Raw genomic sequence first — 13,075 nt, 5'->3', positions numbered from 1 at the left:
TCTTGGCTAAAAGATTGACGCAGACCGAAGCACCAAGGAGGAGAACGTCCATCCAGCAGCGGTTCGATTTGCTGTGTCAATCAAAGAGAACTTCACTTGACCTCCATTTAAATCATTGACGAGAACGGGCCATGCCATCCGTGTCCGTTGATGGCGTCTGTCGAAGCCAGAGCCAGAGGCAAAGGCAGAGCCACAGCCCCGGACTAAACGAGACAGATGGCAACGGAAAGCTACATCGAGTGTCCAATGGCCAATGGCCAGTGTCCAGTGTCCAGTGCCAGAGAGGAAACGCAAACGCAAACGCAAACGCATTGCAAACGTAATCAAGTAATCAAAAGTCCAAATCACGGCTGTGACAGACCCAAATAATTTGCAATGTGGCCAGAGGAACGCAAGGCAGGCAGAGAGTCCGACAGAGTCCGATTCGGAGTCCGATTCAAATACAGGGTACATGATGTACAGATGGGTAGATGGATAGGGAGTGGGGGGTGGGGGGGAATGTGCATTGCGTGCTATCCTCATGTGACAGGCAGAGACATGCAAAGATGGCACTTAACGAAAGCAGTCAACCGACAACTGATTGAATGGCAACAAACCAGCAAACACTCGGATGGGGCATATCTTGTCCTACACTGCTAAATGCGGATACAGACGATGAACACGTGGACTTAAGTGTGCAACGATATTAGCAGAGGCCCAGGCCAGACACTGGTATCGGAATCAGAGACAAATGCCGAACTCTGACTCATTGAAAGCCCCATGCCTTAACTAAAGGTACGTCTTGCTAGCTTTATAAGTCAAACGGAAATGCATTTGACATTTAAAGCGTCAAAGGTTGAAAGGCAAAGGCTTGAGAATGGGGCATCAGTGTGTGGTGGAAGGAGAACCTTAAATGGGATCATTTCAGTCTACAAATAACATGAATAGTTGTAGTCTTTGAATGAATCGATTTTACTAACGATTTGCATATGCCAGCTCCTCCCCATTCAACAGATTTCTCATCCGATTCGTATCAATTTTTCAATAAACTGCCAATGAGGCGGCCCCCCCTCGCTGTGAACCCCCTTGACCTTGCCGCTGGCCAAATACTTTCAACTTGTAAGGAGATCAGGGCACGTAGGTCCAGGAAGGACCGCTTCTGCAATAGTCAGCAAAACTATTCGTCAAGTCGTGCGGCGAAGGTTCGTTCGTCCGGCATTTTTATGGCTCCTGTTGTTGTTGTTGTAGTTGCTCCTCGAATTGGCGGACGTGACGTTGATTTGCTGGCAACGCCTTAAAGGTGACACTTCCCAAGGATAAAGCAAACAAGACGGACCAGGGACTCCCTCCTGCTGCAGCAGACAGACAGACAGACAGACAGAAGGATGTCATAAAATGTCGCAAGATTTGCCTGGACTGGTGGCAGCTTTTGGCTGGCTTCGATTTCCCACCACTCGGGAGGCAGCTGTCACGGCCATTTAGCTGCTTAGCGCCGCAAAATCACTGCAAATCCTTGACTAAACCGAGACTCTAGGCAGGACCTCCCAGTCCCCAAACTAATTGCAAATGCAGCCAGCTGAGACTGCAGCAGACGGCGCACGTGAGGCGCATTGGCCCTGGTCCTGGTCCATCGATTTGTGGCCAAAACGGAGTTGGCTGGCACGTCCCACACGGATCGCATCATTTGTGCAGCGTTTTTCGTTTTTCTGTTGACTTTTTGTATAGCCATCCGTGATATGCAAAGAACGGGGCAGACAAGTCCCAGGATTAGGGTCGAAACCCGCAGAAAGTCAGACTAATTTGAAGACCCTTGACCCCCGCCCCGTGGGGGGGGGTGTGGCTGTGTGAGCGGGTCTCTGCGGAAATTCGACTTTAATTTTAAACCTTTTGACATTGGCCCCCGTTGAACTTTGCCTTTTTGGCGCCTGGTCTCTTTTCCCCTTGTCGGACTTTTAAATGCCTTTATTCGGGAATTTCGTTCTCTTTTTGGTGTTGTTTTTTGTGGGTTATCAGCCCTCAGGTGCTAATGAATTCATAATGGAAACGGGCACTGGAACAGGCCATAAATTATGGACCAAGGGGCAACGTAGATGTATTTTTAAGATTCAACAGCAAAAACTGAGAAAAGAAAAGAAAGGAAAGGAAACGGCAGCATACTGAATAATTTCCTTGGGGGGGGCGAAGGAAGTGGGGGATTTCTTAACTGGGTTCACCATGAATGGGGCTTAAAGATGGCTAGATTCCATGGAATTAACAGCGATATTTGATCCACTCCAGATGAGAATCTGTCTATCTGTCATCTCCAGCCCTATCATGTCCTCTCTTCATTTAGTTGTCCTTCGGCTAGTACATATGCTAATCCATCGATTAATTGACATTTGATTATTAATTTCGATTCGAAACTGATGCAAAATGACTCTAACCCAATCATCGGCATTCGTTTATGTGCATCTGTCTAACCATCGAATGCCCGGCCATGCATCTACGAGCAGATGCTTCTAGTCACGTATGTATCTGGGCCAATGTAAATGTCAATTGGTTATGGATGTTGGCCATCGCAGGCGGCCCCGAAGCCGTTTCGAATCTTTTATTAATTGAATGAGGGGCAAAACTGCATTTACTAACTGGGCTTAAATCAAATAACTGTACAAATCTATCTATTTATGTGTGTATGTGTATATGTGTGTATGGTGTTCTCGCGCGCACCGCAAAAACCAATTTGATTGGGAAATAAAATTCGAAATAAAATAAACAAAAACTTGGCCAAGGACCAACGAAGAAGCTATGAAATGTTCGCTCTCTCTCTCTCTCTCGCTCCTTCATGCACTGACAAATCCCAATCCCCGTATGGGCAGATGCTGATGCAGCCAGAGCCAGAGCCAGAGCCAGAGCTGGACCTGAAGCTGACTCTGAGACTGAGGCCGATGCTAAAGCTGATCCTGAGATTGTGTTGTAACAAGTTAATTGAATTTGCACTCAGCCAAGCGTCATGCATGGGCTTAGAGCAGGCAGCAGACGGGCGGGCCCCAGGGGGAGTGGAGGGTAGCTGCATCCACCGATACAACCGATACAACCCGATGCTTATTTTATGGCCGACTCTAATGGAGGACTCGGCTCTGATTCCGGCTTCTCTACATACTTCGCTGGGCATTTGGCTGCCTGCAGTCTGTCTGGCTGCAACATTTACTGCCTTCGTCCTTCTGCCGTCTGCCCTGCTGCACTGCTGCCGTCTCTCTAGGTTTTCCAATTTTTGTGATTTGCACAGATTTCTGCTTGACAACCTCCTTGCCAGTCTGTTCTCGGCTCTTATTCTCTGAGCATCCTGGGTTATTTTGTTGCATCTCCATCTCTCTCATTCGTCCCTGATTATCGTTCTCCTTCAGTTCGGTGTGTGCAGCATTGTCGAAGGTGAAGCCTGCACTTGCAAGTGCATTAAGAGCATATGAACAATGGCTGCTCCTCCTTCTCCTCCTCCCCCTCATTCGCCTGCAGAACCTTTGCCGTTGATCCTGACAGACAAATTACTTGCCTGAAGGAAGCCAGAGATTCTGATGGCGAAGCACCACTATAGGTTGTACGTTGCAGGCATGTTACGAGTACGAGTATGTAGGTCGTGGCAGGGCAGTGAGCGCCAGAGGAGCCTGCTTTTAGCAGATTAGTTTCCATCATCTTAACATCCCTAATTAATGAGGGGCGCCTTTGTTTGGCAGCTCTGTTTTTAGGTGTTAAATCAAAGACTTTGCCCCGGCTGCCGGCTGCCTAATAAGCCTGGAGTCGTCTCCTCAAAGCTCCTCCAAGGTGTACAATTCCCACCTACACACCCACATCTCCCTTTTGTAATGAGAGTAAAAAGATTGCCTTCTCGTACACGGTACTCAAAGGGTAGATGGTTTATAATATATTTCACTCGCTAGAGGTGTTTTTAACAACTCCCAAATGGGATTACTCAATTTCCGTCATCTGAAGCAGTTGTCAAATTATAAAAAGTACACAATATACCAAAAATACACCCAAAAACATAATACATATACCAAAAATTGTAGAATTAAGTTCTTAACTTTTCTAAACTCGAGACAAAAAGCGCACAGAAGAACAATGATGATTTTTAATTAGAAAGTGCCTATAAAATATCACAAAATACTAAATATACGAAAAATACTACAACTAAATACTAAACTTGTGAAGTTTTAAGGCACAATTCAGGTTAAGCCATAAACATACTAAAAAAGAATACAAAAAAATACTGCTAATCATAGAAAAAAAATATTAAATATACGAAAAAATACTTCAACTAAATGGTAAACTTCTGGCACAAATCACACAAGAGGTTAAGCCGTCAAAATACTTAAAAATACTACCAAGTGCTAAATTTGTGGAATCTTAAGGCACAAATCAGACAAAAGGTTTAGCCATAAAAATACTTAAAAGACAACCAAAAACTACTTCATATTATATACCAAAAAATATTTAATATACGAAAAATACTTAAACTAAATCCTAAAGGCACAAATCAGAGAAAAAATACTAATATACTACTAATTATAAACCAAAAATATTAAATATACGAAAAAATACTAGCACTAAACGCTAAACTTCTGGAATCTTAAGGTACAAATCAGAGAAAAGATTGAGCCATCAGAATACTAAAATATACTACATATTTTATAACACAAATTTTAAATATTCGAAAAAATACTACATCTAAATGCTAAGCTTCTGGAATCTGGAAACATTCTGTCTGAATGCGCCTTAAAAATACCGAATATACTTAAAATACCCCCCTTTTTGAATACTAAAGTTCATATGGCTATTAAATAGCACCCAATTATGTGGCCGGAAGTTGAGAATTTTTGAGGACTTTTCTCGGAAATGATGTCCCATCAAAGGTTTTCTTACGCCCACCATCACCGGGGAAGAAGGGTATATTCCCGTAGTATTCACTGTATAGACACTCGAACAGAAGTTTTTCTTGTTTTGTTCTGCTTTGTGCAGCTTGGAAAACAAATGAGAGTGTCTAAAAAAAATCTAGAACCGATTAAAATGTTGATTTTAATTCTAAAGCATCCGAGTATTTCCCCCAAAAAAAGTCTCGCCATGAAATACAAATCAAAAGCAATCAAAAATAATCAAATATAATATTAATTCATACAGACTTTTGTAGCACACGTTCATTAGCGAAATTGGCACTTAATTAAGCTTCAAAAATGTAATATCCGTGTGCCGAACAAATGCAACATCAACACTCCATCGGCACTCCATTCCATTGATGAATGGCGTTTCCTCAATTATTTTATGAGGTTCGAGGGCTAATATTAGTAATAATAGCCGCAACACTCGCAATAATAATCATAATGAGTGTTAACAATAAATTCCAAAATTTTAGTTTAAAATTAAAGCGAAATGGGAATGCAAATGCAAAAAGCGATGCCGAAAGTTTGTAAAACTAATTTCCTGCCGAATGATTGCGGGGAAGGTCGGGCGGGAAATGTCAAAAATGTTTTTGACAAGTCCAATTTTCAGCATTTTCAACATTTTCAACATTTTCATCGTAATTAACTTCTGGGAAAGCCAATTAGCGACCGCACACACACAAACAAACTAATTCCTAATTTGTGGACATACAATGCGACTCTGCACACCCTTCAGACATTCCATTTATACATATACACATATATATATATATATGTACAGTGTTTAGTATATTTCTATTGTATATACATATTTATTTATGGCATCCCGGGGCCCCTGTTCAGAAGTCTGCTCACGAAGTGCCAACATATCGTAAATAATGGAGTAAAGTGCATTTTGCATAATAATTACAGTGTAAATATTTAAAAACAGGAGCGGACTTCTCTCCACTCCACTTAGGTGTTCCATGGGGGTCACGGATGAAAAATTAGAAGGAAAACCAGGAAATGCCCCAACAGCCTGGCAGATACAGATACCTTCAGGGCTCCGCTCCTGTTGCCACGGCGAGGCGTCACCAAGTGGCTAAAACAGGGGGGAACGTGGAGCGTGTGGCGTGAGTGATGGAGCGCGTCACATCGACAGCGTCAGCGTCAGCGTCAGCGTCACCGGCAGGCAACTGGTAACTGGCAGTCGGATGGGATGTTGACGATGGCATGCTGGTCGTATCGGATGGGATGCCAATGGGAATGGGAGAATGGCTGACATTACACTTGTCAACGGGTGTAATTGCGTTTACGATGACTCTCCACCGCCATCTCATGCTGCTCCTTGTTAGTGGAGCCAATGATGACGACTACGACCACGACTACGGGTGTGATGAAGTGCTTCTACCCGTGGCAGTGGCTATGGCTGTGTCAAATGCCATTGACTTGAAGCACAATACACAATAATTGCCAAGTGACGGCAGTTTAGGAGGGGCTGGCGGCGCATCAATAACGAGTGCTCCAGCACTCCAGCACTCCAACACTCCCTCCTCCAGTGCCCCCCATTAACAATCCACCAAGTCGAGACCTCTCTGGCTCTCTGCCACGGTGGAAGCCCAAATCACACCCATTTATCAGGCCAGAAGCGAGACACAACGTTGGAAGGAGAGACGGCTAATTGCAGTTCATGCGAAAAACATCGTTAATCAACTCATTGACAGTTTGTTATTTGTTAAACAAAGCTAATGACTTAATGGCATAAATGGTGTGGCAACTGCACCGCCGCCACGACACCGCCATGGCCAAAAGGATATGGCCAAAGACAGCCATCGCAGGAGTTGGGCTGACACGACAGCTCACGGGCACGGGCACTAGCCTCCCAGTGCCTCCTCCCGTCTTTATGTAGATACACCAACAATAAAATGACAAGCCAGAGGTAAAATTAATTGTTCTGGGGCGTCCCCGGGATGGCTGGGAGCCAAGTGGCGCCGCGTGGAGCCCAACCATGTGGGCGAGGCCAATAGCCCGATCACGCTCTACCCTTGGGAGAGAGAAAGGCGAGGAGTGGCATCGCCTACTGGCGTTCACAGAAAAAACCCAAAAGTTCCCTTAAATTTCAACAGTTTTTCCCGATCATGGGAGGCCGTACGTGTGGGGCCTGTCGTTGGTATTGGCCCCGGAACTCCGAAATCCTCAGTCGTAGGCAGTTCATCGTAAGATTCAGATCTCTAGAAAAAAAAAACTACAAAAATTATAAAAAGTAAATTTTATTTCTTATCCAAATTTTTCTGTGAAAATTCTTTTGGTTTTTTAATTTGCTTTTGAAGGAAAAAAGTTCGTTTTAAAATTTTCAAAATGAATTTTTGTTCGGTTCCATACGAAGCGGATTTTGGCATGAGTGAGGCCAATAAGGTACGGTTGCCACCACGCGAGTTGCCACCGCGAGTTGCCACCGCGAGTTGCCACCGCGAGTTGCAAGTGTCGAGAGTGTAACAGTGCTGACCGTCTTCTTCCATCTCCGTTGCAGATGATGAACATGTCCGCTCAAATGGGCATGCAACAGAATGGCCCCCAGGGCCAAGGCCAAGGACAGGGACAGGGCTGCATGCCACCCGGTGGCATGCCCATGTCGATGGCGCAGATGGACATGAACCAGCCCCAGCTGCAGATGCCGCCGATGACCACCGGCCAGATGTCCTATCCGATGCAGGGCAGCGGCATGCAGTCCCTGCCCCTGGGTATGATGCCGGCGGGCAACGGGATGACGCCGCTGGGCACCATGTCCTCGAACCTGCCCATTGGTGCGGTGACACCGCTGAGCAGCATGACCATGCTGCCAATGATGGGCAATTCGATGGGTTCGATCGATGCCCCCGGCGTGAACGCGGTCATATCGGATCTCCAGCCCATGTCCGGCATGCAGCAGATGGGTGGCATGCCCCAGATGGGTGGCATGCCCCAGATGGGGGCCATGCCCCAGATGTCGCCGATGTCGCAGATGTCGCAGATGTCGCAGATGCCGGCAATGCAGCAGTTCACCCAAATGCCGCAGATGCAGCACCAGGGACGTCTCACTGGCGGGGGCGGCGGCGGTGGTAGCCCTGGCACCTGGGGCTGCAGCCACGGCAACGGCCAGCCTATGAGCAACAATATCTGGCAGTACGGCGGTAGTCCCTCCCAGCAGCAGCAGCAGCACCACCAGCAGCAGCACCACCAGCAGCAGCAGCAGCAGATGCAACAGCAACAGCAGCAGCAGCAGCAGCAGGCCCACCAGAACCAGCAGCGGATGAGGTCGCACTACGAAATGATGAACAACAACTACCGGGATGTGCGCAATGGCCTAAAGTGAGTCCCCCTCCCCAATCCCATTTCCCAATTTCCCATTTCCCCATGAATCTAAATATTTTCTTCGACATTTCTTTGACACATTTTCCACAGCTCGCCTGCCATGCTTTCGCTTCGTGACAACAAGGGCAATTCATTCAATTCGAGTGAGTTTTAAACGCTGACATCTTGGCCTACTTTAGTTATCCCTTCCTCCTTTCTCATTCCCTTTTTTTTTCAGGCAAAAATCTGAACAAGGTCTGGCGTTGATGAAACTTTGATTTGCTATCCAATCATTCAGCTCAATCGTTTTCGTTATATTTTCGATTGATTGGATCATCTTAGATGCAACCTGTCTTGTACAGTCCCCTCCGCAAGCATTAACAACAACAACAACAACAACAACATAAAACAACAACAACATAAAGGACAGCAACAACAACAACAACAACAACAACAACAACAACAACAAGAACCACAAAACCACATAGCAATGGATCCAGCACACGCATGTATCTAAAACAACAATGCATTGGAATAAATGGTTTATATGTCTTGATCATCACAACCGCAGGCTGTTTTCCATTCCATTCGGGGCTTTCCTTTGGCGACTTTAAACGCATTGATTTATGGCATTCAGGCATCAAAATTGGCAACAGAAAACGCCCTGGTGGAGGGGGAGGGGGGGGGGGGGGGAAGGAAACGAAACGAATCAGCGCAAAAGACGATAAAAAATTTATGCTGACCGCATGATGAACGCATAAAAAATGTTGCCAACTTATGGCCCAAAATGCAATAGCCCTGCCAGGCCCCTGCCAGGCCCCTCCTGCCCGTTCCCCCCTTCCCCCTGCTGGCTGTATAAACAATGGCTTTATCGAGCCACTGGCATCAGTTGGTTGTGGCTTTCCTTTCCCTGCACCCAGCACCCCGCACCCCGCACCCATGGAGCATGGAGCATGGAGCCCGAGCACTGAAGTCGTTAGATTCTGGCAGCCAGGCGAAGGTGTGAATATTTTATGTGGCACTATTTTGATACCATAAATCTTTTAGTAGTTGATTCTGGAAAAGTTTTTGCGTTCCACCGCATTTCGTTTTGTGGTTTCATTTCGTTTCATTTCATTTCATTTTCGTGCAAATTGCAATCCCAGTGTTGGACAGAAACTCCCTTTGATGTGGCAAGACTGTACTTCTGTGAAAGGGCTTAATCTAATTGTATTTTCGATTAATACTTGGAATTTTCTGTCTACAAAGAATTGTTTTTCTGTGATTGCTGGGCTTTCCAATATATCACATTACCGAGCTGCCTTCCCCCCGCCATTCAGGGCAGTCCTTGCTCTCCGGATGCGCCCACAAAATTTGTTTTGGTCTGCAGCAAGCGAAAACATTTTACATTTTTGCAGAAGGGGCATCATTAAAATTAAAAGATGCAAAAATAGACGTAAACCCCAAGCCACAAAAACAGACCGACAGACGGGCAGATGGACAGACAGACAGTTGAATGGACGTTGAATGCTCGCCGAATGGACATTGGGAAAAGTTTTGCCGCAAGAAGCAGGACGGCTGAAGACCGAAGCGCACAGGACAATGAGCCCGTTGGGGGAGGACGAGAAGTTGTCCGGGAAAGTTTTATGTGTGCTGCGGACGGGGGCGGGTGGCGGGGGGCTACAGCAATGCACAAAATTTTATTCATGACGGAAGCAATACTCAAATTTCGTCTATTAATATCTTGGCAAAGGGATGAGTACGAGGACGAGGAGGAGGACTCCAAACCAACTGTCAGGGTCCCTGGCCGGCTCCAACTTCCAGGGACTATGTCGGAGGAGCGAGCACCCAGCCCCAGCCCCAGTCCCAGCCCCAGCATCTGTCCAACTGTCAGTCCAACTGTCTGTTGGTCTAACTGACACACACACACACACACACACACAAACCCCGTTCTAAACAAATGCGCATACAGATGTGGTCACGGGGGGGGAGGGAGGCCGGATGAGAGTGTTTTCGTGCTTTAGTGGGGTACAGTCGCCCCCCCTGGGTGCACATTGCCAACATAACCTCAAATTGCATTCCTAATTCCTTTTATACGCCACGCCAAGACCCATATTCCAGGGCATTCCTACGTCCCACATCCCATACATCCTTTGCCCTGGGGAACAGTTTCTGCAAAATATGCAATTTACGCTTGAAAGGTTGCCCCAACACATCCCCCACGCTCGCACTCGTTTGTTGTACAATAACCAATTTCTTAGTTTATTCTTTTATTTTGCGGGCAAAACTTTTTGTTGTAGACACATCCGTCATATTATGGTCCAACACCGGAAACGAGCAGAAAGAACAACTCATGCAGTGCGTCTCTCCATGTCTCCATCTCTCCATCAGTCCATCAGTTAGGTGACTGGCCAGAAACACTTTTCACTTGCAGTTATTAGCCCGGTAAAATATGCTAAACACCTGTGCACATTTTCCGAATATTAGGCATGTTTTTCGCATGAAAAGCCAGAAGATTAGGTGCCAGAAAAGCATGCGGGTAATGCAATTCCCATGAAGACTGCAAATACGAGTAGGGCTTGGAGCATTTTAGCACTTTTCCTGTGGTATTTTGTGGTATTTCCCGTAAAACTAAATGATTTCAGCATTTCGTTTAGTAGTTTCTTATATTTTTTTCTCTATTACGAGCTATGTTCCACAAAGATTAATTCTATATTCCCCATTTTCGGTATAAAAAAATGTACCTTCAGATGCACTAGATGGAATTTCCACTGTATATATATGTTTCTATATCGTAAGCTCTTAAAGTTGTAATCTGGGGCATGATGCAATTATACAAGGTGGTCTCGTCGGCAAAAGTTAGTCCCTTAACGTATGCTAGCAATAAGTGCGAGTGAAGGGCACATAGTATAGTGAGTGTGAGTGAGACGGCATATGTTGATGTTGATTAACCCTTAACAGGCCCGTGGGGCTTAAAATTTTAAAATAAAATGATTTTACTGATATATGAATTTTTAAATTTTATGCAGCCATTAAAAATTTGTCTTCAACATTTTTAGTTATATTAAAATTTTCTTTTACATAATATATAAAGATTACTTCTAATTCTGTGGTATTTTTTTTATATGCTTTCTATAATTTTGTTGTTGTCGGGACATAAGGGCTAAGAATATATCAAAAAATTCGTCCGTGAACAACCTTCATCATCAACAAGCAAGCATGCACTGACGATAAGGGACAACACGAACGAACTTCGGCTCCCGACGAGACCACCTTGTATAATTGCATCATGATCTGGGGTATTTTATCTATTTCTCAAAGTATTTTCTAGTATTTTGCAGTATATATTGTATTTTCTCCTCAACTAGATAGATAATGTGAATGAACGGGTATCGAAAGCCAGGATGAATAAAAATCCAAAGCTAACAAAAAAATGCATTTAATTCAATGAAAAATCTGAGACACCTTTCAATCAATATTTAGTACTCATTGCGGTGGGCATTTAGTATTTTAAATATATTTTTCCAACATTTTTCCCTTTCTGCTAACGATCCACTAACAATACTTTAAAAAAAAACAGGCCAGAATGAGTAAAAATCCACTTTCCTAGCCGTAGTTTAAATAAAAACTAATCGAAAATTAATTCAATTAAAAACCTTAGACAATCCTCTACCGCAATTAAAATACTTCGCCTCGTTTGAGGGATTATTTAGAGGTATTTACAATGCATTTAGCATTTGCCAAAGAACCTATGAATAACCCAAGAGGCCTTGGGTTTATAAATATCAATTAAAATTGATAAATGCACATGTGAACGGAGAATCGATTAGTGTGTCAGACGTCAAGAAATAGTGTTGTGTTTGGTAACCTCACAAAAGACAAACTTGTGGCATCTACATGTACTTCATGTGGCATGTACCGCACTCTCCGCCTGCCGTTCCTCTTCGTGGGGCGAGTAATGCAATGAACATGAGTTTTAACTTGTCGTTTGTTGCACTGTCACTCCTGCCCATATTGACAGCGGGGGGAGAGTCCTTCTCTATTTAGGAATATGCCTCTTCCTCTCTCCCTCTCTCTGCTCTGCCTCTGTGAGGCCAAGTTTTTGCCTTGTTTTGGAATTTTTCGACTGCTTTTCGGATTGTTAGGCGCCCCAATAGTTCCCTGTAGACCCCGTGATCCTGTCTCTCGCTCTGCTCTTCTCTATTCTGTTCTGCTCTGCTCTGTTCTGTTCTGTTCTGAATGTTGGCCAACTTTTTGAAACTGTGCCAACTTTTGGCTTGTTTTTGCTGATAACTTCATCATCGTCATGACGTCCTCTCGTCATTCTCATTCAAGTGGAACCCAAGCCGAGCAAAAACACAACAAAAAAACACACAGACAAGAAAACAAGAAAACAAAAACCAAGACAACAACGAAACAAAGAAAATGAAAACTCGTTGGGCAAATGTTTTGTCATGATTTTTCCTCTACTCCTTGGCCTTTATGGACTCGTCTGTCTGTCAATGAAAAGACCTGCTCTGCTGCAATTCGATTGTCGTTCGAGTATGCACATCACTTGGCCCAGATTATCGAACAGAAGAGTTCTGAAGTCCACACGGACTGGCAGGATGGCAGGATGGCAGAATGAGCGCTCTGATCCGATGCGATGCCATGGCTAATGGGTTTTTGTTTTGCACATTTTGGAGCCTTTGAGTAATTAAATTTATGGATGCATAAAATTTCAACCTGTTCGCTGGCTCTCTCTCGCTCTCTCTCTGGCCTGTTCAAATGTTTGACTTTTTTGACCACGTCCCCCGTCTGTGGGTCCGTGTGTGTGTGACCCCTCCTGTCGGTCGGTTTGGTCATTCAATGAGCTTACATTTGCCTGTTTGCTGCCTGCCTGCTGCCCGCCTGGCTGC

The 13,075-nt window shown here is 44.9% G+C and overlaps 1 protein-coding gene across 2 annotated transcripts; it reads left to right on the top strand.

Annotated features, from left to right (window-relative positions):
* Positions 1-7,080: 7,080 nt before the first annotated feature.
* Positions 7,081-8,763, top strand: LOC108159184 (neurogenic protein mastermind). 2 transcript variants are annotated; one of them, XM_017292237.2, is made up of 5 exons: positions 7,081-7,283; positions 7,399-7,833; positions 7,888-8,216; positions 8,310-8,362; positions 8,437-8,763. In XM_017292237.2, exons 1-5 carry the CDS (start codon positions 7,227-7,229, stop codon positions 8,463-8,465), a joined length of 903 nt encoding a protein of 300 aa, XP_017147726.1. In that variant the 5' UTR covers positions 7,081-7,226; the 3' UTR covers positions 8,466-8,763. The 2 variants fall into 2 exon arrangements, with proteins under 2 accessions (XP_017147726.1, XP_017147725.1); XM_017292236.2 differs by having other exon boundaries at positions 7,083-7,283; positions 7,399-8,216.
* Positions 8,764-13,075: the final 4,312 nt, after the last annotated feature.

This window comes from Drosophila miranda, chromosome 3, assembly GCF_003369915.1.
Source record: "Drosophila miranda strain MSH22 chromosome 3, D.miranda_PacBio2.1, whole genome shotgun sequence".
NCBI lineage: Eukaryota > Metazoa > Arthropoda > Insecta > Diptera > Drosophilidae > Drosophila > Drosophila miranda.
This window is presented reverse-complemented; position numbering and strand designations above follow the sequence as displayed.

Bases quoted from the DNA above. Each gene is read 5' to 3' on its own strand.
- LOC108159184 (XM_017292236.2), top strand. From the start codon at position 7,227: ATGAATTTTTGTTCGGTTCCATACGAAGCGGATTTTGGCATGAGTGAG. The intron at 7,284-7,398 runs GTACGGTTGCCA...TCTCCGTTGCAG, and splicing joins GCATGAGTGAGGCCAATAAG to ATGATGAACATGTCCGCTCA. The intron at 8,217-8,309 runs GTGAGTCCCCCT...CATTTTCCACAG, and splicing joins GATGTGCGCAATGGCCTAAA to CTCGCCTGCCATGCTTTCGC.